The 26,531-nt window shown below is 46.3% G+C and overlaps 3 protein-coding genes across 4 annotated transcripts; 1 reads left to right on the forward strand and 2 right to left on the reverse strand.

Annotated features, from left to right (window-relative positions):
- Window positions 1–3,215: 3,215 nt before the first annotated feature.
- TUBB1 (tubulin beta 1 class VI) lies at window positions 3,216–9,715 on the forward strand. The gene is made up of 4 exons (XM_022597568.3): window positions 3,216–3,399; window positions 5,749–5,857; window positions 6,517–6,627; window positions 6,738–9,715. The coding sequence occupies exons 1-4, from the start codon at window positions 3,343–3,345 to the stop codon at window positions 7,814–7,816; spliced, it is 1,356 nt and encodes a 451-aa protein (XP_022453276.1). The 5' UTR covers window positions 3,216–3,342; the 3' UTR covers window positions 7,817–9,715.
- Window positions 9,716–11,698: 1,983 nt separating this feature from the next.
- ATP5F1E (ATP synthase F1 subunit epsilon) lies at window positions 11,699–15,664 on the reverse strand. Its single transcript, XM_022597569.2, has 3 exons — window positions 15,531–15,664; window positions 13,311–13,437; window positions 11,699–11,855 (listed from the first exon to the last, which is right to left on the reverse strand). Exons 1-2 carry the CDS (start codon window positions 15,560–15,562, stop codon window positions 13,314–13,316), a joined length of 156 nt encoding a protein of 51 aa, XP_022453277.1. The 5' UTR covers window positions 15,563–15,664; the 3' UTR covers window positions 11,699–11,855; window positions 13,311–13,313.
- A 654-nt stretch (window positions 15,665–16,318) lies between these two features.
- On the reverse strand, window positions 16,319–26,140 carry PRELID3B (PRELI domain containing 3B). 2 transcript variants are annotated; one of them, XM_022597621.3, is made up of 6 exons: window positions 26,030–26,140; window positions 21,929–22,097; window positions 20,681–20,770; window positions 20,163–20,233; window positions 19,939–20,041; window positions 16,319–18,392 (listed from the first exon to the last, which is right to left on the reverse strand). In XM_022597621.3, the coding sequence occupies exons 1-6, from the start codon at window positions 26,059–26,061 to the stop codon at window positions 18,273–18,275; spliced, it is 585 nt and encodes a 194-aa protein (XP_022453329.1). In that variant the 5' UTR covers window positions 26,062–26,140; the 3' UTR covers window positions 16,319–18,272. The 2 variants fall into 2 exon arrangements, with proteins under 2 accessions (XP_022453329.1, XP_089753249.1); XM_089897123.1 differs by lacking the exon at window positions 26,030–26,140 and adding an exon at window positions 22,204–22,542.
- Between the last annotated feature and the right edge of the window lie 391 nt (window positions 26,141–26,531).

Here is a 26,531-nt window from a genome sequence, read left to right on the forward strand (position 1 = left end):
TTTTTGCCAGCTGCCCCATTAACAGAAAAACCTTTTAAGCGCTCATCTGGAAACCTGGCAAACTGAGGTGACCAAGAGAGGTGTGCTCCAGGGTGGAGGCTGGCGTGCCCAGCCCGCTGCGCCCTGCTCCTCTGGCATGCAGTGAACACATGGAGATCGAGGGTGTCCCTCAGGCCAGCCCCTGGGCCCTCCCAGCAGCTCTGCCCCCCACCGTGTCCTGCAGTGTCCCAAAATAGCTCGTGTGCTGACTCCACGTTCCATCCTGACATCCTTGTTCTTTGGAACAGTTTATGCTTTCAGCCTGGACCACCTCTTAGGGGACGGAGGAAAGAGCCCTCGGCACCGAGCCCCACCCATTAGGGCACACTCGAGAATAAATACGTTCTTGGCTCTAAGAAAACTCGCCCTTCTGAGCAGGGCTGCTCAAACTCGCCCAGCTGTTGGTCTGCCCTCAACAAACATTGACTGAGGCCCTGTTATGTATCAGGCACTTTGGGGACTCAAAAGGTGAAACGACACATCAGCTCCCATGCTGGTGAGGAGATAAGGCAGGAGTAGAAGTAATGAGCAAACACAACCGTATGTGGAAACTGCCACTAAAGCTCTGGGGCCACCAAAAGGGGGGGTGTCCCTGACCCCCCAGGGTCTGATCTCGTGCTCCAGCCTTGGAGTCTGCTGGGCAGGGGAGGGCGGGCTGGGCAGGTGGGGACACAGAGGGAAGAGGAAGGGGCGAAGGCACTGGGGTAGGGAGAGTGCGGTGACTTCCTTGGAAACCGAAAGGTTCATTCTGTGTATGTATGTATTTTCTTTAATTAAAGTATAGTTGATTTACAATATTGTGTTAGTTTCAGGTGTACAGCACTAGATCTATATACTATATATATACTTTTCTTTTTCAGATTCTTTTCCCTCATAGGTTATTATGAAATACTGAGTATGGTTCCCTGTGCTCTACAGGAGGTTCTTGTTGGTTGTCTATTTTATATGCAGTACTGTGTATCTGTTAACCCTAACCTCCGAATTTATCCCTCCCCTCTGCATAGTTTTTAATTTGTGAAAAATACTGCTAAGCACAGGCAGATTTCTTCCTCTTGGATTTACACAGTCTCCTCGTCTCTTTACCTTGGGGAGCGGCCAAGTTTGGACCAGAAGCAGGTGTGGGTCATGCGGTCATTCAGCTTTGAGTAGAAAGAAATTTCCGAACTAAGAAATGTCGCCAGAGTCCTCACCTTGTTCTGTTTGGAAAGATTCACCCGTTGTTAACATCTCCCCACGTTTGCTTAACCTCTCTCTCCACGTATCACGTTGTTATTGTTGCCCAGCTGTTTCAGAGAAAGTTGCATGGTGACCTTGAATACCTGGCAATATCTCCTGAAAACAAGGATTTGCATTTGCATAGCCCCTGGGCTAAGATGGAGTTCAGAGATTATAACGTGGCTACACTGTTATTATCCAATCTACAGAGTCTGTATTCAAATGTCCACAATTGTCCCAGTCGTGTCCCTTACAGCAACTCCTCCTCTGGTCCAGGACCTGACCCAGAGTCACACGGGGCTCTTAGCACGTGGCCGGTGAGGTCACCAGACAACGGACAGGAGAGGTCCTGCTGCTGACTCCGCGGGACAAAGTCCTTCTTCCCCATCTGTGGGTTTCCTTCCCAGTGTTCAGCTCAGGTCTTTGCTCTGCGGTTGAACTCCTGGGAGTACTAGAGGCTATCTTCCCCAGAAAGTCCTTTGGCAGTAACTTCCCTGCCCATGTCACCGACCTCACGTCATGGGCCCCCAGAGGCCTCTAGAAAGGCACGGGGTTTAGGAGTTGACAGTCAGGCTGGGGCGTGCGGGGTGAGAGGTGATGGGCCGGGGGCTGCTGGTGGGCGTGGTTTGCTGGGAGCGCTGGGCTGAGCACCTCCTGTGTGGCTGGCCCTTGCTGGGCATCAGGGAGATGTGGCTGGGAGTCCGTTTGGGTCTATGGGACTTCATCGTCTGGTAAAGGACCCAACAGCAAACAGTGAGCCCCCCGTGACAAGAGCAAAGGGGCAATAAAGCACAGAGCTGGGGGGTTGAGGGGGCAGCCAGGCCCTGGTCTGGGCAGAAGGCCCGACGGAGCAGCTGCAGCCTCTGCATGAAGAGTGGCCTTGGCATGTCAGGGAGGGGCTAGTGAACACCATTGTGAACACTGGGCTGGGCGAGAGCAGTCGTGGGCTGAGAACCTGAGGGCCCAGCGTCGAGGGAGGTGGCTTCCAGAGCCCTCACCATACAGGCTTTCTCAGGACCAGAGTTTGGAGGCGGTGCTGGGAAGGAAGCTTGGGGTCAGGTTAGCAAAGGCTTTGATGGCAAGCAGGGGAGTATATTTTATTTACTTATTTTTTAGAAGTATTTTTTTAAGTTTTAATTTTTTTTTTTTTTTTTTTTTACTTTTTTGGCCACACCTCGCGGCATGTGGGATCTTGGTTCCCCCACCAGTGATCAGACCCACATCCCCTGCATTGGAAGCGTGGAGTCTTAACCACCGGACCGCCAGGGATGTCCCAAGCCAGGGAGTTTAGATTCTACGTCTTGACTGTGGTTTCCCAAACTCCCAAGAATCCCATGTCACCCAGACAAATTTGGCCAAGTTCAAAAAGCAAACTTTCTCTTATTATCATTTTACTACTACACATACTATTTTTTTCTACTAACATCCAAGTATACAACATAAAAACTGTCCACCCGTGTTCCCCTGACGGTCACCTCAGCGCCACCAGTGGCTTTCAGACGAAGCACGGCTGCAGGCGAGGGAGCCATGGCAGGTTCTTGAGGGAGGGTGGGGAGACGTCTTAGTGGTCGTATGTATGACTGTAGTGAAGCCACTTCACGCTCTGGGATTCGTGGCCTCATCTGTCAAGCGATGTGTTTAGACAACAGGATTTCTAATAATACAACTGGCTTGGATGGGAAAGTTCTCTGGAGGTGGTCCTGGTCACCCCAGTGAGCTAGGAGCCTCACCAACTTGGGGCCCGGAGCCAGCGCTGGTGCCCAGAGTCCACCATGGAAGGCCTAGGCCTGGTGCCAGACTTCCACGCACCTTGAACGATGGCAGCCTTTGGTCTTGAACTCTAGGAAATGACCAGGCAATATTCCGTGTTGGGAGAGGAAAAAACTCCCCCTCCACAGGGATGATAGGGGGAGGGCTGGGGCTGGGCCTCTGGGCTGGACACACCCTCGGGTCACACTGGGAGGTAGCCTGGTCAGCTGGTCCCATCGCTGCGATGACCAGAGCTGTGTGGGGCTCACAGCGGTGACGGGCGGCTCTCCCAGAGACTGGGGACCCTGTGAAGATCTTGCCCTTGGGCACAAAGCAAGGATGCGTGAGATCGTACACATTCAGATCGGCCAGTGTGGCAACCAGATCGGAGCCAAGGTAAGGAAAGTTCGATGACTAGTGCTGGCCTTTCCATGGTCCACAGTGCAGCCAACTCAGAAAATCCCCTAAGTTAGCAGGGCGGACCGGGAGCCCAGCAGATGGAGGCGCTTGCCGGGTATCTGACTTATTAAACGACACCTGTAGTTCAAGAGACCCAGGAAATAGTAAAGGCTTAAAGGGTTAATTTAATTCATGTTAATTCTGTTGACAGTTACATGTGTACAATACACCTGTCAACCATTTTTACTCTGATCACTTTAGCAATGAACTTTTCATATCTAAAACCAGGAATTTGTCTCAAAACAGTTTTCCAAAGTTTCTTGGGAAAATTTTTACACCGTATTACTAAGATATCTTTCCCTCCCTCCCATGTTTATGTTATAAAGTTAAAAAAGATCAACTACTATTTTCTTTCAAACGCAACAGAAAATGAAAGAGGTAAACCTAAAAGTTTTTTGGGTCCAGCAGCAGAAATAATTAAAATATATCCTCTGGAATATAGAAGTTTTCTCCTTCCCCCTTAAATTTTTCTAAAAAATACCTGGTACTGTTGGCCAATGCTAAAAAACAGATGCCACAGCCCAAGGTCTCCAACCCTAATTTTAAGATGATCAGTTCTACTATATAACAACTGTCTCTTTGCTATTTCGAAATTACTTTTACTGGTACGAATTGCATTAAAAATTTAATTGCATTAAAACTTTAAAAAATTTAAATGTGATGAAATGGTATAAAATGTACCATCGTAACCATGTTTAAGTGTACAGCTCAGTAATGTTAAGTATATTCACACTGTCGTGCCTCCAATCTCCTAAATGTTTTTCTTCTTGCAAAACTGAAACTCGGTACCATGAAACACTAACTCCCCATTTCCCCTCCCCCTGCCCCTGGCAACCGCTATTCGCCTTTCTGTCTCTATGCATTTGACAGCTCTTGGTGTCCCATATAACAGTATTGGTCCTTTTGTGAGTGGCTTATTTCACCCAGCATAGTGTCCTCAGTGTCTATCCCTGTTGTAGCCTGTGTCAGAATTTCCTTCCTTTTTAAGGCTGAATAATAGTCCATCCTATAGAGAGACTGCATTCTGTTTATCCAGTCATCTGTCAATGGACACTTGGATTGTTTCCAACTTTTGGCTATTGGAACTAGTGCAGCTATGAAAAAATGAAAGTCTTTTAATACAGGTGTTTAAAACCCGAGGCAAAGAAAATGACCGCTTGCAAAGGAGGTGTCATCCTTCCTTGCCGAGTGATAAGACGTTCAAAACTGAAACACACAGAGAAGTGGGAGGCGTGGGCCCCAACTGCACTGAAGTTGGAAGACAGGATGGAGAAAGGACCCCAGGAGGGAGAAGAGGGTCTAGACAGGGTCTCAGCTCTGAATCCAGAACTGTGTTGTCTAGTGGTTAGAGGCCCAGCAACTACTTATTATTTGGGGCCATAAGAGCTTCAAGACACATTTAATTTGTGGTGTGAGAGAACTTAAATTTCTTTCTTTTCCCACACCCTGAAGGGTGCTGATAATTTACTATAAAGTAATCTTGTTCATAAGACCAAGGCCACATCAGAGCCATCATTTACAAGATGTGGTTGGGAAAACACCCTTGGGGATTTTAACATAAGTGAATGTATTTTCATTGCGCTTTACTATGTGCTCCTTCAGGGTAACGAAAAGGGGTTATCTCAGTCACTGTTTCCATTCCATATAAAGAGCTTGGCACCTGCCTATATTCATAAATGCTGTAATGTGACTGAAAGTGTAGTATGTCTCAGATAGTAACAAGAGAACAGCTACGCATAATTTTGAATCGAGCGCATACCTGATCATCCAAATGCACGCAGTTGAAAAGCATGCATAGGTGTCTTAGTGATGGGCTTTTGGGAAAACTGCATGAAAATAAATCCGCAAAGTGAAAGGGGATGTTATTGTGAAATCGGATAAGAATTCAGTTTATTTTCACGTAATGGGATCTATGCTTTACTAGCTGGAAGCACCGTAAGGCCAAACTAGAGATACACTTCTCGTGAGAAACTCTAAAAGAACAGCATTAATGTACACAAGGGCCTGAATTTAATAGGAGCAAAATCCAATTTAATATTCTATGTGTTGACATTTTATTGAAGCCGTTCAGGCTGACATAAAGAATCTTCACTTCACGGTGAGCAGAGGTGAAGAGTACGTTACGCCATGGGGTGGGCAGTTAGGAAAAGGGCCCCCAAGACCATGTTGGGGACGGAAGCGGGCCCAGGGGCCCTCACTTCCTGTCTTTCTGCTCAATGTGTTGTCGCCGACCTGGCGCTTGTCGGGGTCCCTCTGGACACTGACCTCCCCTCCTTCTGCTTTCAGTTCTGGGAGGTGATTGGCGAGGAGCATGGGATCGACTGGGCCGGAAGCTACCGCGGGGACAGCGCCCTGCAGCTGGAGAGGGTCAGCGTGTACTACAACGAGGCCCATGGTAGGACCTCGCTGTCGGCCCCCATCACCAGCCCCAGGGACGCGGCAGAGAGAGGAGGTCCCGCGAGACCGGAACACCAGATGGGGGATGTCCCGAGTGACCGAGGGCAGGACTGGCCACTGGAGGGTCACTGGTCTCTGGTCACTGGAGGGGGGCACACTCTCAACACAAGCAGTTTAGGCCCCGACCTTCCCTTCTGGGTTTTATTTTATTTTATGAATTAATTTATTTTTTAATTTTTTAAAACTTTTATTTCAGCTGCGCTGCACAGCTTGTGGGATCTTAGTTCCCCGACCGGGGACTGAACACGTGCCCTCGGCAGTTGAGAGCGCGGCAGTCCTAACCACTGGATCACTGGGGAATTCTCCCTTTCTGGTTTTTAAATAAAAAGTAGAATCATTTCCAATAGGAACAAAATCCCTGTCGCTGTCAAGACAACAAACAAAACGGACAACGATGGAGAAAGTTATTTCTGCGGCATTCTACAGATCTGTGTGATCGCTGCTGCAGTCCCAGATACGATTTCCAGTCTTTCTATCACAGACACCTTCTAGGAGGGCTCTTTTCTTCTGGACCCGTGTCACAGGGTTCTACTCTGATGAAACATTAACCTTTAGAAAAACAGCAGTTGGCTGACTTCTTCCTATTTTTCCACGCAGGTAAGAAATACGTGCCCCGAGCAGTCCTGGTGGACCTGGAACCTGGGACCATGGACAGCATCCGATCCAGCCGACTGGGGGCCCTCTTCCAACCGGACAGCTTTGTCCACGGTAGGTTTTCCTGGAAGGTTCCAGCGGGAAGAGAGGAGCGCCTCCTGGTGTGTTGCTGCCGACACCCTTCCCCCGACCCCAGCGGGCTAACCGAGTCCCTTGTGCCGCAGGTAACTCTGGGGCCGGCAACAACTGGGCCAAGGGCCACTACACGGAGGGGGCCGAGCTGGTGGAGAGCGTGCTGGACGCGGTGCGCGCCGAGGCCGAGGGCTGCGACTGCCTGCAGGGCTTCCAGCTCGTGCACTCGCTGGGCGGGGGCACGGGCTCGGGGATGGGCACGCTGCTCCTGGGCAAGATCCGCGAGGAGTACCCCGACCGCATCCTCAACTCCTTCAGCGTGATGCCCTCGCCCAAGGTGTCGGACACGGTGGTGGAGCCCTACAACGCCGTGCTGTCCGTGCACCAGCTCCTGCAGAACTCGGACGCCTGCTTCTGCATCGACAACGAGGCCCTCTATGACATCTGCTTCCGCACCCTCCGGCTGGCCACGCCCACCTACGGCGACCTCAACCACCTGGTGTCCCTGACCATGAGCGGCGTCACCACGTCGCTGCGCTTCCCGGGCCAGCTCAACGCCGACCTGCGCAAGCTGGCCGTGAACATGGTGCCCTTCCCGCGCCTGCACTTCTTCATGCCCGGCTTCGCGCCGCTCACGGCCCAGGGCAGCCAGCAGTACCGCGCGCTCTCAGTGGCCGAGCTCACCCAGCAGATGTTCGACGCCCGCAACACCATGGCCGCCTGCGACCCCCGCCGCGGCCGCTACCTGACCGTGGCCTGCATCTTCCGGGGGAGGATGTCCACCAAGGAGGTGGACGCGCAGCTGCTCGCCGTGCAGACCAGGAGCAGTGGCTGCTTCGTGGAGTGGATACCCAACAACGTCAAGGTGGCCGTGTGCGACATCCCGCCCCGGGGGCTGAGCATGGCGGCCACCTTCATCGGCAACAGCACGGCCATCCAGGAGCTCTTCAGCAGGATTTCTGAGCACTTCTCGGCCATGTTCAAGAGGAAAGCCTTCGTGCACTGGTACACGGGCGAGGGGATGGACATCAATGAGTTTGCCGAAGCCGAGAGTAATATCCAGGATTTGGTGTCCGAGTACCAACAGCTTCAAGATGCCGAAGCAGTTCCGGAGGAGAAGGAGGAGGTCGGGGGCGAGGCAGAAAGGGAACCAGGAGATAAGGGACATTAACCGCGAGAGAAGCTGCGCGAGGCTGGCCGCGGCGTGGAGTCACGTCCAGTGTTCTCACCTAGGATGAGTGAGTCCCCACGGCCGTCCCCGGCCAGTTCTGCACCGTAGCACCGCGACCCACACGCAGCCACCCAGTATTAGCTTCAACACAGGACTGCGCGGGTGGGGAAGTACTGATGGGCAGTAGGGTCTTCTGCTGGCACCGACTAGCCTTGAAGAGCTTCATATCCCCTGCCCACTCTAGTCGCTTCTTTTTAATAGCCAGGTGAATTTATGGTAAAGCGCTCCCTCTGTTTAAAGATCTGGATTGGCTATTTGCTGTATGCCTAGCACCGCGCCAGGCATCAGGGCTCCACACGTGAACGCGTGGGGAGCCACTGCAGTTGAGGTTAAATTGTAAATGCTTTAGCTACGCTGGTAAGCGTCCCGGAATCTGTACTTGGCATCCCGGGCTGCTAAGGCTCTTCCTGCAGGTTCTCTCTTAACTCGCTGCCCGCAGCCCACCTGTTCACACCTGCCGGCCTCCAGAAAAGCCAGGTGACTGCTTGGTGTGCAGGAGGTTCGCAGAGGTAAATGGGCTTCAGCGTCCACTAAATTGTGGAGACCGTGTGTACATTTCAACGTACCAACTGCAAAGGGCAAAAGGGAGGAAAGGAGAGTGGCATTCCTTCCCACAAATACCCGGGCAAAAAAAATAAAAAACAAAAAACGACAAGCAAAACTCGAGAACTCCAATCCTCTGATCTTTATGTCTGAAGAGCTAGCTTTTAACATAGGTGTATTTACATACTTTTAAGTTTCTTACTGATGTTTGATTCTGAGAATTCATTAATCATCTTTGGTTTTCCTTGTAAAGGTTATCTCGAAATGCCCTTTTCACTTTCATGCGGCGATCACCTCCTGAAAGCTCTCTGTAGCCGCTCTGTTCTTTAAAAGGGCACAGGCGCGCTCGGCAACCATTCAAACGGAGGAATTAAGCAGCGGTGGCTGCAGTGTCCTTCGCAGTTACGGAAGACATCGTCTCATTAGGGAACTTTTACAGTTCAAATTAATTTGCAGAAGTTGCCATAAATGTTTGCATGATCATGCAGCTTTAACCATTACATGATTTTAATCTGCTCACATTACAACAGGACCAGATACACAAAAGCGTAATCAGATCATCCATAACTTCTTAATTACAGTTTACCTATTCCTGACATACAGCACTGCCATCCCTTCCAGTGCCGCAAGGGTTTTAATGGCCTTCTAGAATTACCACGGAGCTGTCCTATTTGATCCATGGGTAGCTGGCGACAGGAGGAAATATTTACTTGCAGGCAACTGGATTTGCTCTGTAATCTGCAGTAATGAGGTAGCCGGTGAATGGGTGACAGCAGCTCATTTTGAGAATCTTCACTCTTTTCATGTAGTCTCATGAGGAAATAACTAAAACATGTACCAAGAGAAAATTGTCTCGCTGTTGGTATCATGACAAGTCTTCTATTTCCAGAATTACAAAAATAAATAAATAAATAAATAAATAAATTTAAATACTTTCTACTTGTGGTTCAAAAAGCACTAAAAACAAAAGTAGCTTTAAAAGTAGATTTACGGAACTGCACCTAAACGACTCCTAGTTTGAAGTTCATAACTTCCTTAGATGCTAAAAAGACTTATAACCTGCGATTACATAAGAATTTACACACGATTCCTCTAGCACTTTTTTTCACTTTCTCAAACCTGAAAAGGCAATTAAATAGATGCAAGAAAGGATAAAGATCTAAATTAAAAAAAAAAACCCTGCTGATTTATATTACTGTAAAGATTTTTGTTTGCTCAACAGTAATCATTAAAATAAAAGAAATACAATTTTAAATGGCTAAATTGCTTTATTTCAGACTAAATAAATTCCTTTTCTTGGAATTCTAACCATCCAGACTGATTAATGTGAGTAGTTAAAAATATTTTCAGAATGCATCTCACCATCCTACTCTTTCGTATGGTAGAAATAGATTAAAAAAAAAAAACAAAAACCCCACTAGAAACCGAAAGAAATCTGTCCCCTGTGATTTTGAAGAGCCTATTCCTTTAGCTGTATGGTTGCTACAGCGACATTGGTCTCTCGGAAACCAAGACGGTAGAATCAGAATTTTAGAGCTTGTCCGATTCCTTCACTTCACACACGAGAACACTGCGTGAGTGGAGAGACTGAATCCCTCACAAATCACTCAGGTGGTTAGTGAAATACCCACAAGAAGATCTGATCAGGGTCCCCTGGTAATCTGGACACGGTGGTCCTGCCAGCTCCCAGCAGGGCTTCACAGTATCGGTTCAGGATTTTTTAATCACAGAGAAAGAGCCTCAAAGAATCTTTACTGAGCAGTGAATCTGTCCTTTACTCAGTTGACTTTTAATCCTTTCCATACCACAAGCCCTGTCCCTAAGTCTCTTTTCTAATTATCCCATTTGCCTCCCGAATGAATGACTTATCTCTAATTGAATTGGCTGGAAAGAATTTAGCCCTCTGCCTATCAGTTACTTTATTTGCCTGGTACCAAAAAGGCCCCACGGCCTTGTGATCCATTTATTCCTGTCCCTGTAATGAAAGATGCCTCCTGGTACCTTAATTGTGGGGACCGGAAGCATGACAACTGAGGGGCCTTGACTTCAAAAGAGCAGGACAACAGCCTGAGGCACAGGGCACAAGGGGCTCGTAGGCTGCTTCTGTCCAGCCCTGCAGCTCCTCGTGTGCCCCATGCCAAGAATGAGATAAAGCCTGTAGGTCAAGTGTCCAGGGCAGGAAGTCCTCTCCAGAAGCCAACAACAAAGGCGTTTTCTTGCCCTCATCCTTGGCATGGCGGAGTGGCCGTGATAAATTATTGTTAGCTTAAGTACCAAGCTGAGAACCTGTCCTGGGGCAGAAGCTAAACCGGTGTTTCAACATTTACTGTCCAAGTGTCTCTCTCCATCTCCAGAAGTGGGTAAAAATCAAGCAGTTAACTTTGCAACTTTGTAAACTTTGGGGTTTTACTTGGCTGAATGCCTTCAAGTTTCAAAGAAAGAGAAAAACACCCTGCTGGCAACAATTCTTCAACCCTAAATATTTAATAGGTAAATGAATCACCGTGAAAACACCATGGACCTGCTGTCATGAATGATCATACCCTAGACCTGCAGTCCAGAAGCTTAGATTTTCACGTCAGCTCGGTAAGCATGTTGCTGAGCGGCTTTGCCTCGTTTCCTATGAGAAGTGCTCCCAGAATATAAAGATTCACTCATAAGACAATGTGAAAAGTATCTTGTGCTTAGCGAATTTCGACAATAGTACTTCTCGATAGCTTTGAAGTGCACGATAGAAAATGAATACTACAATTTAGCATTTCTTCTCATCTACGCTTTCCATAATTATTCGCACTCAGCCTGCTGAGTCGCACCACCTGGATACGGCTGCCGGCGCAGAAGGACGAGGCCAGCAGACAACCCGGCCCACCCCTGACCCCAACCCACTGCTCTGACATGACGTCTGCAATTCAAAGATAAAGGGCAAGACAGCCTCAATGACGGAGCCCAATTCTGTCAATTACGTCACGAAAAAGAGAACCTTCTCTTTTGAGACGTTTTCAAAATGTCTCCTGGATCCCTCTGGTCACTAGATATGATATCTGTTCTCCCTTTAACTTTTTTTTTCTTTTTTTCAGCTGTACGTCTTACAGGATCTTAGTTCGCCGACCAGGGATCGAACCCGTGCCCCGTGCAGTGGAAGCTCGGAGTCCTAACCACTGGACCACCAGGGAATTCACTGTTCTCCTTTAAAAAGCCCTGGTTCACATGATCATAATCCTGCAGTGGTGTGGTAGTTCCCAAACAGAAGAAGTCCGAGAGAAACCAAAAACCAACAGCAAGAGTGAACTGTACTTTAATTCATTGGCATTGTCAATCTATGAACAAGACAGGTTCCCCTCCCACCGCCACGAAGGGGAATCATTTTCAATCTGCCATAACACGTGCCCACACATCTTCACCATGAGCATGCAGCATTTCAAGCTGTAGTCAGGGTCTAGGAGGAAAAGAGAAACAGCAAGTTGCCAGTCCTTCATGTTTTCTTAAAAATCCAACACGAATAGGGAAAGTAACTTCCTTATAATGAGCAGTATAATATGACTGCAGATCCAGTTCACTCGGCTGGTGATAAACCCTGGCTCTCAGCTGTAAAAAGTGCAGGTTCACGTGCACTGCCTTAGCCAAAGAGGCACTTCCCTGCTAAGGAAAACCAAACACTCTCCCCGCAATAAAGAAACACTCTGCCTTTAAAAGACGCTAAATCCCCTATGCTGAGGCGGTGGGGCTGCGTCCCCAGCACAATGGATAGAGAATGGTCACTGTTCTGCTTACCGGAGCTGGACACTACTACTTCCTGGCCCAAAGGACATTACAAGGTGGAGGGAGTTCGATGCGGAGTCTGGCTCGGCCATGCTGCAGGCACAGGCTGGGTGATTTTTCTCAGTTAGCTCGTTGTTAAAACAAAACAACCCAACTTAAAACCAGGTCTCATTCCTCAGAATTATGAGATCAGACAGAGAGCCCCAGAAAAAGGGCTCAACACCGCATCTCCAGACTTGTAATAAAATATTTACTAATTCAAAATGAAAATGAAAAGTGCTTAGGGGAGACAGTTCCAATAAGTAAAATCGCTCATAACCACAAGCTGCCAAAGGATTACTATTTATCACATTTCCCTGCAACTGCGGGTCTGAAGCTTTTTTAAAGCTAAACAAGAAAATTAAATCTGAAAAACAGCTTTCTGGTAATTTGCCTCGCCTGATCTTCGAAATAATAATGTCAAGAAAGCAGTTTAGAGATCAAATCACTTTGATAGTTTGGAACACAAAAGTCTGAACTTATCAACTGTACGAAACTGCCTTACTTTGCATTGCCAACATCAGAAATAAAATGAACCAAACTCTGAAAACATAAATTTAGCAAAACAGTATTCACTGCAGGGTCTTGCCGATTTTATTGCTTGATAAAATAGCAGGAGCCTTGCCTGTACTTGTAGCCCTACGTTCGGGAAATAGTGATTTGTGAGAACATGAGCAGATGTGGGGGAAATAAAAACTCAAACAACTGTAATTTTTCATGCTCCTGAACTGTTACATAACTCCAGTAACAATTATAAAAGTGGGGAGTTTATCCTCCGAATTATTTGATTTTGTGCAGACACATGAAACAGGTTTAATTAAAATAAGATGGCTTTCTACCTAGCATTGCTCAATGAACTGAAAATCAACGTGGCAGGTTACTTCTGCTTGTCAGGGCCTCGAAATGACATTCTTTGATGATGCCATGGGGCTTCCACAACCTGTATGCGTGACATTATCATCCCACTAACTAACTTCTAGATGTGCTGATGGACCAAATGTGGACAGAAGGCAGAACTAAAATTATTTTGATTTTTAAAAGCTCTCTAAATACTTAAGATGCAACTCTTTCTCTAAATCCACCAACAACTTACAGATTATTCCTTTTTCACTTTCACAATTTTTATGCTGCTGCCAGAAGTCTTCTCGGTGTTTGCTTTGAATCCCGTCTTCAGTGCATCCCTCACTGCTTTTGCACAGATCTGGGAGTATCGGATGTAGCTGGAGGAACACGAGAGACAATATAAAGCTAATTATCAATGATCCAGCCAGACTTGCTGTGTGACTGTGCTTTTGTTTTTCTTCCTATACTTTTCATTTTGGTTGGATTGTACATCATTGTAGAACTGAACTTAAAAATGACTAATGCAGGGCTTCCCTGGTGGTGCAGTGGTTAAGAATCCGCCTGCCAATGCAGGGGACTTGGGTTTGAACCCTGGTCCGGGAAGATCCCACATGCCGCGGAGCAATTAAGCCCGTGCGCTCCAACTACTGAGCCTGAGCTCTAGAGCCCACGAGCCACAACTACTGAGGCCCGTGCGCCCTAGAGCCCGTGCTCCACAACGAGAAGCCACCGCAATGAAAAGCCTGTGCGCAGAAACAAAGACCCAACATAGCCAAAAAAAAAAAAAAAAGTTAATTAACTAATTAAAAAAAAATGACTAATGCAAAAGGAATCTATACAAAGAAAAAGAAGAGCAGAAAGAAATATATCAAAGTCTTAATTGGGGTTAGGTGATTTTTGGTTTTTCTTCTTTGCAGTGTTTTCTCTTTAATACATATTAATTTGAAATAAAAGATGCATATATTAGAGAAAAAAATCCCACAGCACAGTAAACAGTCCTAAATGTTAACAGAGGGTATGAGTGGTCTTTTTCCATTTCTCTATTTAAAATTTTTTCTTTTATTATTCTTACAAGGTAAAGTATACATAATTAAAAGAGGGAAAAAAACTATTTTGAATTAAAACAGCTCTACTTCTGATTATTTAAAGGTTTTCCTGAGAATATTGGATTCTGCTTGTCAGGCCTGCCATTGAAAATACTTCCCAAGCAAGGTTTCTAAATTAAACTGAGAAGTCCTTAGAGAACATCATCAATTCTAGCAAAATATCTAACAGGCTGCTTCCTGTTTGGTAGATGGACTCCCATCAACATCTTATTTTCCAAAAGATGTCAGCTCACTTTTTACACTGTTTGAAAACAGGAAGGACAGAGGGGAGGGAGCTGCTGACTATTTTCTCATGTTTCAGGTTTGTTTTTTTGGGCCAGAGGTAGGAGTTCCAATTCTTGCTTCCACTCCTACTAATTGGTGAATTTTAAGCTGTTCCATCTTTTGGGCTAATTTATTCTGTAAAAACAATGGAACAAAGCAGAAGGATAACAGTATTTGCCTCACTGGTGGTAGGGAGGAGGAAAGACAAAGTGTGGAGAGCAGGATTGCCCCACCTGTCTCGTAGTAGGTGCTTAATACATGGTCCCTCTGACTGGGGCCATCATCCTTCCAACTTTACAGAACTTTGCTTGACCCTGAAAGTCAGGACACACTTGGGTTGCCCAAGTCACATACCCACAGACGGTCACTACTAGGAGGTGCTACTTAATCTAGTCAAGCAACAAGGTGTGTCAACCTGAGCCAGGTGAGCGGCTCAACTGGGTGCACAGGCAAAGAAACCAGGTGTGACACCTAGATCCATGGTGTCTCCGTTTCACCAGAAGCCATGTCCTCCAGTGGGTTCCATAGTTTGGCTTCCCAAGAGCCACCACTCGCCTTGTGGCAGAGCTTTGTACACCTTACCAAGGGCTCAGCCGTTTTACCAATAAGGAAACCTGCGAGCAACAGGAGCTAATTTAAATAAAAGATGGATATGCCATTTTAAAAGGCCCCACCTTAATGCTAGAACGGCCAGGTATGGTGACCGTGGTTACCTCCTGAGACCTCTCCCCGCTCCTTCGAGTTCTCAAGTTGTATGTGGCTCTGTTACTTCTAGAACGTCAACCGAGTGTAATTTAAAGGACAAAGGCCCCGCGGGTGAGAAGCGCCGTCCACGGGAAGACACGGCACTTGTCGAGCGCGTTCAAGGCGGCGCACAGGTGCTCGGCGGCGCCCCCGGCAGGTGCGGACAGGTGCTCGGCCCCGGCGCGCCCGCATCCCACGGCCGTGAACCCGGCCTCCCCGCCCGCAGGCCGCCATCTTGGGGCCGCACTCGCCGGGACCACCCCCACCCCCGCCGCGCCCGGCGTGACCTCCGACCCCGGTTCGCCCCGGACCTCCCCGCGCCCCAGCTGTCCGCCCCTCCCGATGCCCGGCCCTACCTGAGTCCAGCCTGTCGCCAGTACGCCACCATGATGTCGCGAGAAGGGGCGCGTCGGGCCGAATCGCCAGGACCCGTCAAGGTCGGCTCAGCGTGCAGGCCGGCTACCGGAAGGTCAGGCCTGAGAAGCGGAAGGGGCGGAGCTCCGGACCTGCCAATCCCACCGCCTCTTGCCCCGCCCCGGCTTCCCGAACGGCTTCTGCCGTCTCATCGCAGAATCCTCCAGGCTCCGCGAGCCAATGGGGGCGCGCGGCCCGGGCCGCGGGTGCCAATCCCCGGGCGGGCCGGCCGGCCGCGCGTTCCTATTGGCTCCGCGGGCTTTCGTAGTGACTCAGGCGGCGGCGGGGCGGCGGGGCGGCGGGGCGGCGGGGCGCAAGAGGGGAGTTGGAGGGAACGCGCGGCCGCGTAGCTTCGGGAGCGCGAGACTCGGGGCCGCGTCGAGGTCGGTGTCGGGGCGCACCCCCCCCGAACCCGGACCCGACGGCCGCGTCCAGACCTTCATGTTGACAACACTCAAGCATGTACGCCCCGAGTTAACAGTTAAAACGAGCCGCCCCCCGACAATCCCTAGGGTTTCAGGCCGGCCCGGGGCACCAGAACCTGACCGGGGAGAATGAACTGGACATCGGAGGGAGGAGGGGAGGAGGCGCAGCGCGTCCAACTTAAGAGACTCAACCTCGCGGCGCAGAGCCGGCTCGAGCGCGCGGCAATTAGGTGAATTCTTACAAGGAAAAACATTTCTTTTGCTCCTTAGTTATTAAAAAGAAATTATAATCAGGAAAAACATCATAGTTAAAAGGAAGTTTTTATTAACAGGAAGATTTTTCTTAATTCATATAAGATCCATGTTTAACATTAAACAGGATAATATGCTCCATAATCCGAGAGTCTAATTCTAACCCATGAACACTCTACTCCAGTTTAGTCCTCTCGAATGCCTGCTGTTATTTATATTTTAACAGGTAAAAGGCATTACCTACGAGCTACTTAACGAAAAGTAACTACACTGGAAGATGAAAATCTATAGAATTTTGTCATTAGATCAGAGTAAAAAAAAAACAGGATAAAATTTTGTTTAGAAATCTTTTTAACATTAGGGTATTCTTATACTTTTCAGAACAAGTATAATTTTCAGAAGTTATACAAGGCAACTTATTATTAAATATCATTATTTAGCAATGGCTTGTTTAGTTGAAATGTTATTTTAATTGTAAAAACCATCTCCGGTTACAAAAAATAATCAAAAACCTTATTGGCTTTAACTTGCTTTTACAAAGGTCCTAAGAAGTCGCAAGCTAAACAATATTTTAAAGAGAAAAACAATAATTTTCAAATAGTCTGGTATACTATTTTTGTGGTTTAGGTACATATATTAATTGGTTTCTTTTATAGGAAACCTGACTAGAAGTTTATCACTTCAAGTACTGTGAAATAAAGGCAAGAGCTCATCACCTTTTAACAAAAATATTCTGTATGCAACAATTCCCAGTATCAAAGATATTCTTATTTAACGGTTGATAATTAATTGCCTGCTACAAAATACAAAACAACACAACATTTACTGGATTGTTTTTCAGATTGCAGCTGCCCACTGGCATCCAAAGCAAGGATTTCCCATAAATAAAAGCTGCAAAGCAATTCACATACTGGTTAGTTTAGGTCAATGCTTTTTTTTCACCCTATTATTCTTTTTTCTTCTCCACCGCCCCCATCCCCTGCAGTGACACAGTATTATTTAAAAACATTAAGTCCCTGGGATTTATGCTTCAGATCAAGACATCATTCGAGTAATTTCAAATGATGTACAGCTCTTCACGTAAAAAAGATGTTTTGTGGTCACAGTTACTTCAAAAAGGAATTATATTCAAATAACCTGACATATCATGCTTTAGCAATTACAGAACCACAATTTTGACACATGGCAATTTATAAGTTAGGCAAATGTGAAATGCTAAAAGATGTGAACAGCTGTTCTTCTGTTTAAGTTTAGAGTAGTGCAAAATTCTGGTAATGACTTTATTTTTTCAGTTAACATAACCAGCCCACAACACAGCATACTAAGTCATAAAGTACAGATCCAAGGAAGGTAATACATTTACTAAGCTACAAAACTTTGGCAAATCAATACAGTACTCTTTAACACAATAAAATATATTTTTGTTGGAGTCATTTATTACTTTCATGATAATTTTTACTCCAAAAATGTTGAGTACCAAATTAAAACACTGTGATTTTTAACGGTGGTTTATAGCAGAGCAAGTTATTTTATACAATTAATGTCTTTTTAAAACTATACAGTTTCTCCTTTAAAAGTGAGTTCCCTCATGCAAGTTCTCCAAGTTTATTGCAGGGCAGTGGTGGGTATGTAAGAGGTGGCTCTGCTTGGTTCTGGGGTTGGTCCAAAGACAGGTAGAGTTCCAATGCGTGAAAAGCTTTAAAACTCTACCTTAAGGAGGTTTGATCAGCCAATACCAACTTTCAAGTACTTTTCAAAAATTGTTAAATTTTTACATAAATACTGGAATCCTCAAAATCAGACAGTCATTTCAGACAACACTAATTTCAGCCAATCCCTTTGATTTAGAAACCCTGCACCTCTTTGTTTTGATCAAGTCACATAGTCCTTCTTCAGCTTATTAAAAAAACAATTCTACCGAAAATATAGTTGTATTTTTTAAATAACAAATAAATATACTGCCAGCTTGTAGAGACCTGGGGAACTGGGTGTTATCAACTTTCATTATCATTTCTCCACAAATGCTGCTGCTGCCATTGGTGTCCTTATGCTCCCTCTTGCCGAAGCCGTCAATTCCTCAATTTCAGCATTTAATTTATGTATTACCCACTCCATTGCTTCTCGGCCCTTAAAAAAAATCCAACATGTTTATTCTTAACCAAGTGAGAGCAAAGGCACCTGACAAATAAACGGCACATCAGGAAGTAACAAGAAGCGGTACAAGCATAACTAAACCTCACCAGGACAGGTTGTTTTTACCTTTGCTTTTTTTTCTCTAATGTTGTTTACCAAATATCAAATGCCTTGAGAAACTGGCTTGATCTATATGCTGATTTTAATTTATATTTTTGCAAAAGATGTTCTCGAATCTACAATTAAACGACAGTGGTGTTTTACTTATTTATGATTAGAATGGTTCCCCTTTCGGGGTGAGGTCAAACTCCTTTTTTTTCTTTTTATGTCCATATTTTAAACCAAAATCCTGTACGAGGCTCTGAAGGCTCTGGTCCCTGACTTCCACTTCAACCACTCTCTTGGACCCTATGCAGTTCCTTGAGGGACAGAACAGGAGCATTTCCTGCTTCCGGTCTCAGGGCCTCCTTTGCACACGCAGCTCCTCTGCCTGGAATGCTTCCTAGCAGGCCCCTCACGGCCTACCCACCCCTCATTCAGAACTCAGCAGAAACATCACTTACTGAACACTCATTAAGCACTGTCATACCTTTCTGTACTTTTCCTTTCCTAATGACGTTTTGTATGATTAATGTCGCCTTCCTCTTAGTTCCACGAGGGCAGGGACCACGTTTGTTTTGCTCCCCGCTGTATCCCCAGTCTAGCCTAGCACCCTGCCTGACACAGAGAAGGCATCTATGAATATCTTTTGACTGCTGAACGATTATATTAAACATGTGTTATAAGACAGTACATTAGGCATCTCTTCCTCTGAACTTACTTTATTTTGAATCATTCTCAATCAGGCAAAAATTAGTTGGGGGGCAGTGGAGAAAAATCTCACTTTTTTCACGTATAAAGCACAGACATATATCCATTTATCTATATCTATAGATATAATCTGTAGTATTAAACAATTTCATGGGGTGGGGGTAATTAGGGGAAAAATATCTACAGTGGACCTGGGTGTGAAGGGAGATAATGAAAAAAAGGTTGGGAATCTATGCTTTCAACAGTGACGCACTGCTACATGGCTCCCCCCCTTCCCCCATGCTGGGCCCAGGGCTACAGTCTTCCCATATTATCTCATTCACTCTTCGCACCCAGCCCTGTAAGGCGGGTGATTAATCTCCACTTCGCAGACAGGAAACTGAAGCAGAGAGAGGTTCACTTAATTAATTGCCCAAGGTGAAAGGCTGCTCAGAGTTACAGCTGGCACGTGAAGGCAGGTGGGCTGGACCCCAGAGCCCGTGCCAGCAACTGCCCACATCACCTCGCACTGCAGTGGCTCAGAGTCGGCTCACAAGGACAGCGCTTCCAAGAAAAAAGACCCAGGAGTAAGAGCAAGCAGGGAGGGGCTTCCCTGGTGGTCCAGTGGTTAAGACTCCACGCTTCCACCGCAGGGGGTGTGGGGAACTAAGATCCTGCAAGCCTGCGCTGCACCCCCCAAAGAAAAAACAAAAAAAAAAACAAAGAGCAAGCGGGGAGCAGCCTTACTTACTTTATTGGCATTTGACGATATCGTGCTTGCCATCAGTCCTTCGAGGTAACTGCCGAGACTGACCCCTTTCACGGTAATTATGGCTTCTTGAGTCAAAACAGTTCTGGAACAAAACACATTTACACAGCTTCAGGATGACCTAATTTTCATTTTTCAAAGAAATATTTGATTAAAAAAATTAAAACACACTGTAAAATAGGTTTGTTAAAATATTTTTCACTTACTTTTCTGGGTCTTGAGGATGTGGTTTGTATATAAGTCTCTCATCTACTGAAACCATATTTGTAAATGAAATCTATAGAATTAAAAAAAAAGTCAAATCATCTTGGAAACCAAGATTAAAAATATTTCCAAAATTAATTCACAAACCAAAACCTTGCTAGCTAAATATACAAAACAGCAGCAAGTAAACCACTTTGACATTAGTGTAAAAAGAAGTTTTCACTATTCATTGCTTCCTTTTTATTAAAAAAATAATAAATTTGACAAAAGCATCGTAATAGTAATAACATGCACATGATGCCAAATGCACTTTACTGAGTGCCATCTCCTAGAAATAACAGGCAGGCTCATTAGAGCGCTGAGGCTAAGTGCAAACAGGCAGAGGCAATGCAGCATCTCAGTACTGATTTCCTAAGCCAGGCTGAAGGGCATACATTCATTTGTGTACCAACTACACAAAAGAGAGAAAAAAACTAAGCCAAACAGTTTAAAACTAAAACAAAAGGGGGTCCAGACTTACATTAGTAGATTTAAGTTCCATTGTTTTCTCTACGGGATCCACTACAGAATGTTCTTGCACATAGGTTTTGGTTCTTGCTGCACCAATAAGCTAAGTAAAACATTCAGAATTAGTAATCTGAGGAAGAAGGATTTCTTAACAAGTGTATCAATATTTTATTTGAAGGTAAAAATGTGTTAATATTTTGAACCAAAAATCTGTTTTCATAAAAAACATGAGAAAGCAACAAAGGTCAGAAAGGAGGCCCGTTTAAGGGTAAGAGGACTTCATACACCTCGAAGGAGATGAGACGCCCAAGACACAAGCAGAGGCGATTAGCAACCAGCCCGCTGAGAGCGAACGGAGTACGAGGTAGGACTCGGCAGCTGCCAAGGTTGAGGGTGAAACAGTGAGCCTGAATATTCGGGAAACAGGGCATGTAGAGAAAGGAGAGGTTTGGAGTGTCTGTCAGTGTTTTCCTAGCGCGGCCCAAGGGAGAGGACGCAGTGGCTCCGGTCTCCAGACAGAAAACCAGCCACCTCACGACGAAGATAACACAGCACATCCAGGGTCACTCCCTGTGCTCCGACCCCAAGCCAATCCCAGCCGTGCTCATTTCTGTGTCCGCACCATCTAGTGCAGTGGTGTGTGCAATGGAAGCAAATTGTTGGAAAATGTGTACTTTACTTTTCTGAGGGGGCCCACTTTCTAGAAAAAGAATCTCTACAGACAACTGGGTCCACTTATACCAGGGTTCTCTCCCATCACGATAAACTGGCACCCCACTTTCTTGCTGGTTAAACTGGCTCACTAAAGCCTGCTCCCTTGAAAGGGCATAGAATTGCTTTTAAATGTACAGGTAGAAGCAACAGATCTTGGAACAAACACGGCAGCAGCAAAGTGAGACCATGCTCCTCACTTAACAGGCGCAGCCACCACTGACCACAGCAACTGTCAGCTAACAACCAGCACCAGACCACTGCTTCCACATCTTAAGTTGCTGGCAAAGTAGGAAAAGCAGAATAAAACTTTTAGATTACAGAGCATTAGCTGGCTTCCTTCAGGAGGTTTTATCGGGTGCCTTCATGAAGACTGTAATAATATTTCCAATTCATTATACACTCATAACTCAAGTTTATTATAATACAATTTGAACTGATGCAAAAATGACATTCAGAATCGGCTCCCACAACCTATTTGAAATTATAATGTGGTTTTGAAAACTTCTCTACAGCAGTCACATTGCTTCAGGAATAAAGACACACTTACAGATTTCACAATGGAAGGCAGTCCCCACTCTGTGCTGAGAAGTCTATGGCTGTGCAACTTTCCAGAGAGATCTACGTGTCTGTCCAATACATCAACTCCAACCACACTCGGGTTCATAGGGTTTGGGTATTTCTGCATTGCAGCTGTTGTAACAGTTTCCCATGGGTGGCTGCCGACAGGAATAAAAAATCAAACATTAAAAAATACGCATATAAATTAAACCATTCTTATAACCCATCAAATTAGTCTTTACAATTAAACTTTACTTAATTTACCTAGGGAAGATTATTTTCTGAAACGTTGACTGAAAGATGATTTGGGGAGGCTCAATCTACATTTTGAACATGTGCAGATTTCAGTATGTTTTCAGCACACAGGTGATGCGGCAGAGCTGGCGCCCAGAAGGTTAAAATAGCCTACAGGGCACTACAGAGCCGTTCTTCAGTCACCTTGTCCACTTATCAGTGTCCACTCTCACATGTAAGTTTTGTTTCTAAGAATTACTGATTCATAAAAATGTGTTTTACAATTATGTTCTACAGAAACAAACAGCAAAAAATATTATACCATTCATTCTTTTATGATACCATCAATATTATGATACCATTCATTCAGTCTTTTGTCTGACCCCACTTCTGTGAAGCCATAAAGAAGTAACAAGAGCAAAAGAACTTATAGGCACTACAAATTCTCATAGGAATTACAAAAAGATCCAAAGCATTACTGATTTAAACATCATAATATTAAACATGTATTCTTCTCAAATAAGGTAATAAATAATACTGGCCCCTCCAGTCAATCTTTATCCATTACTTTCCTCAAGAGTGATTCTGATTTCTGTTTTGAAAAGGTCACTCAATACAATAAAATGTTTTTTTAAGGTGCTCCTAATGTGCCACTCTCTAATATTCTCTCTTAATAAGCATTTGCTTGTCATCTAGGATCGAGATGGTAATAATGTCATGGAACTTGCAGCATCTTTGTATTTGTCAAAAAGCACATGTACTTGGGTGATTCAAAATGTGATGTACATTTGTTCTCTTCACACCTTATCTGAACAACATGCTTGTACCAAAGATATCCATTTCAAATGAGCTTCTTATTAACTACAATGAGCCTTAAAAGTGACTGATTTTACACGTCTTCACTGAAAGGAAAGACAAGACCTGGAGATGGTGTTTCAAACTACACTTACCGATAAACCACACAGCATGACTTTTTATTTTTCGAAAAGCAAAACACCAACATTGTAAAGCAATTATACTCCAATAAAGATGTTAAAAAAAAATAAAAGCAAAACAAGTAGGCAGTAATCTACTTCAACTTTTCAGAGAACTAAGCCTGACAACTTTTCGTGGACAAAAGGAAAATCTCAGCCTCACTCATTTTGCAGAATCCTGGACAACCAGTAACATTGCTCGTAATACCTTCACTTTTGCTCTAACATTATACAGAAATGAACCCCATTCTGTTTTTAATCTCAAGCCTTATTCAGCAAACAGTACAGGTATATAAGCGGAGCTACTTCATAAAGCTAAACAGTCCCCACAAATAGAAGTGATAGAGGCCAAGCACTCTCATTGCTACCAAGAAAACTATCTAAAATGAGAATCGGATGAACCCCTCCCCGTCTCCATCTAGACATATACCATGGAGAGGTGGCTTCCACGCACTCATCTCTTCCCCCACCTCCTTGAAAAAATTAATAATTGCAAGGCTTCGGGGTGGTTATGCATTATTTCTAAGTCAGTCATTCTCTCCTCTCTGAGGCAACTTGAAAACATTGACGTTGACTTAGCTTGGACGAAGACTGCTTTATAAAACATGACTAGCTCAAAAATCACAAAGGATGCATATTACAATTAACAATCTTCCAGTAATTCATTTTAACTAAATTAATGAAATCATGTGAAAAGACTTCACACTGCAAGACATTCAAAGATGGCCCCAAAGGACAGTCAGTCAGTAGAGCCTGGTCGTGCTTGGTGAGCTGTCCAATTTTTTCACCTATAAAATGAGGTGGGGAACACTGTTAACTCCACCGAGGCAGCAACAGTGTCTTGATTTATTTACCAAAGTGGAACCAATCCAAAGAAGAGTGCCTGGCACTTAGTGGGCCTTCATATTTGTTGAAGGAATCAATGAATGACTTCAGCTGATGCCAACTACATGCTAGGCCTCAGAAGGAAGCACTGGAAAATCATAGATGGGAAAGACTCAGAATGATGACTTAGATGTTGTTAGTTAGTAACATCCTTAAGATGGAAAACACAGGGAAAGCATAAAATTTGAGGGGAGATAAATGACTTCATTTTCGGGGATGCTGAGTCTGAAGAGCCTGCAGGACATGTGAGTAGAGATACCCTGCTAAGACCTGAAAATAAGGATTTTAAGTTCAAGAAAGACTGGAGCCCAAGGTACAGATTTGGGTGCCAGAAATGTGTGTATCAGCTGGGAGCTTGATTAAAAAGTCCACATTATCTGGGGAGAATCAGGATCAGGGCTTCTTCTCCCAAGACACACAGCGCATTTATGTGAATATGTCTATTTTCTGCGAGGACAGTCCCAGAGCTTTCATCAAATTTCAGAGAAACATGCAACAAAAAGAGAAAGACTAATAGTCCCTGATGAAATGCAAGAAGGCCAACAACAGAATTTCACTGAACATTTACACTGAAGGGTAAGAAGAGAGGAAAACATTAAAGAAGAGGGCCAAATGAGTGGGGAGGGGTAGGAAACAAGCTAGGGAGAAGAGTGTTAAGGAAGAAAATTCTAAGGAGTGCCAAGAACTTCTCAAGCATTTAAACCCAGAAAAGAACTGCAAAGAAGAAACCATCCATGATCCCAATGGCTGAAACAGAGTAGTGAAGAATGTGACCTGGTTAAAGAACACTGGAAAGACTACAAACTTAGGCTCTTTCCCCCAGAAAGATTGTAAACATTAGGGAGAAAAGAAATCTGCCCCCTGATTCTAACATTCTCTACCTTCCAGGATCCAGTGGACTCCTGCATGTGTCTGATTCACTGAGTGTGTGAAAAGCCTACAACTTGTTTTAAACATTGCCCTGGAAATAAACTAAAACATACTGCCAAGCTAAAAATATTAAAACAGTGTGGCAACAACAGCCAGATCACTGGGATAGAACAGATAGCTCAGAAATGGATTAAAATATAAATCAAAAGTGTCTTAGGAGGAAGGTGGCATTTCAAATGGGTGAGAGGAAAAAAGATTAGTCAATAAAGAGTGATGAGACAAATGATCAACAATTTGTTCAGGCAAAAATGATACAGGCGAATAAATGAATGGTTCTTTTGTACAGTGAATCATGGAACCAGAAGGGAATTTAATTCCCAACATCCAACTGGTGTAAGGCCTATTTTCCTTACCAAACATTTCTCCCTAACCAACAGATGTTAATGAACGTGGCCTCAAAGACATCTCAGCGCTGTCAGGCCCTGACAACACCTCCGTCGTCGTCTTCCATGTCTCAGACGAAAATGCGTAACCCCAAGGTCACACAGCTTGTTGGAGCCAGAGCTGGACCTTGTACTCCAATTTCAAGGCCGTAAATTCTAACTCCTCAGGTCAACGGGCTGCCGGAAAAGGTCCGCTGCGTGGTTGCCTGAGCTCGCCCTAAGTCCACATTCCGAAGCAAGGAACTCCACCCGAAAATACTGGAGCCACCAGCCTCTCGACAGCCCACGATCCTCGGGGCCACGACTCACAGGTCTCTGCAAGGCCCCATGTGACAACGGGGCGCCTGTCCCACCCCCAGTGCCGTCAGGGACCTCGTGCTCGGCGACGCCCCCGCCCCGCAAGAGGCCGTCCACGGGAGGCAGGTCGCCAGGGCCCCTTCCCCAGCCCCCTCCCGGACGGGTTGTCTCTCCTGGGAACCCATTCCTGGGGCGTCCCCAGGGTCGTGACCTTCGTCCCCGCCCCCAGGACTCCGAGGCGCTCGGGCCCAGCTCCCCCCACTAGGCCCGACGCCTGTAAGCTTCCTGAGGGCCGCCCCGGCCTCGCCGCGACTCCGGGACCGGCCTGCCCTCCCACCCCGCAGTTACCCCATGCCCCCCGCCGACCTGCCCCCGCCCCAAACGTACTCAAAGACGTGCTCCGAAGTCCAGATCTTCATGATGCCGGCTGCCCGCGCGGTGTCCGGGCGGCGATAGGGCACAGCGAGGCAAAGAAACCACTCTTGCCCCGGCCCCGCCCCTCAGCCTCCCCGGCGGCCGCCCAATGCGCACGCGCCATCGGGCCCGACGCGAGGGACGTCCCGACGCGCTGCCCCACGCCCTATCCCGGCCTGGGTTTTGCCCCAGCCTTGCGCGCGGCGCAACGAAGCCCCGCCCCTTAGCGCCAGGCGCACCGCGCCGGCGCAGTTCCGAGGGCGGCGCTCGAGGCCGCCGGCGCGGGAGCTGTGCTGCGCAGGCGCGGCACGCGACCTGCGGTCCGCCCCCTCGCGGGCGTCGGCGGGAACGCCGACCTCTGGGCGGAGTTGGGCCGGGCCCAGCTGGGTCCTGTGCGCGCCGCCCGCCCGTCCGCCCGCCTCGCCTCCTTGCCTCCTCGCCTCCTCGCTCCCGCCGGGCCCGAGCTCGCCTGGCG

Source organism: Delphinapterus leucas, chromosome 15 (assembly GCF_059928025.1).
Source record: "Delphinapterus leucas isolate spDelLeu-1000000601 "Yukka" chromosome 15, BTC_Dleu_Yukka2, whole genome shotgun sequence".
In the NCBI taxonomy this organism is placed as follows: Eukaryota; Metazoa; Chordata; class Mammalia; order Artiodactyla; family Monodontidae; genus Delphinapterus; species Delphinapterus leucas.

Bases quoted from the DNA above. Each gene is read 5' to 3' on its own strand.
- TUBB1 (XM_022597568.3), top strand. From the start codon at position 3,343: ATGCGTGAGATCGTACACATTCAGATCGGCCAGTGTGGCAACCAGATC. The intron at 5,858-6,516 runs GTAGGACCTCGC...TTTTCCACGCAG, and splicing joins GTACTACAACGAGGCCCATG to GTAAGAAATACGTGCCCCGA. The intron at 6,628-6,737 runs GTAGGTTTTCCT...CTTGTGCCGCAG, and splicing joins ACCGGACAGCTTTGTCCACG to GTAACTCTGGGGCCGGCAAC.
- PRELID3B (XM_022597621.3), bottom strand. From the start codon at position 26,061: ATGAAGATCTGGACTTCGGAGCACGTCTTTGA. The intron at 20,234-20,680 runs GTAAGTCTGGAC...TTAATTCTATAG, and splicing joins TGGAACTTAAATCTACTAAT to ATTTCATTTACAAATATGGT. The intron at 18,393-19,938 runs GTAAGTAAGGCT...ATTTTTTTTAAG, and splicing joins TATCGTCAAATGCCAATAAA to GGCCGAGAAGCAATGGAGTG.
- ATP5F1E (XM_022597569.2), bottom strand. From the start codon at position 15,562: ATGGTGGCGTACTGGCGACAGGCTGGACTCAG. The intron at 13,438-15,530 runs GTAGGGCCGGGC...GTGTTCCTCCAG, and splicing joins TGGCGACAGGCTGGACTCAG to CTACATCCGATACTCCCAGA.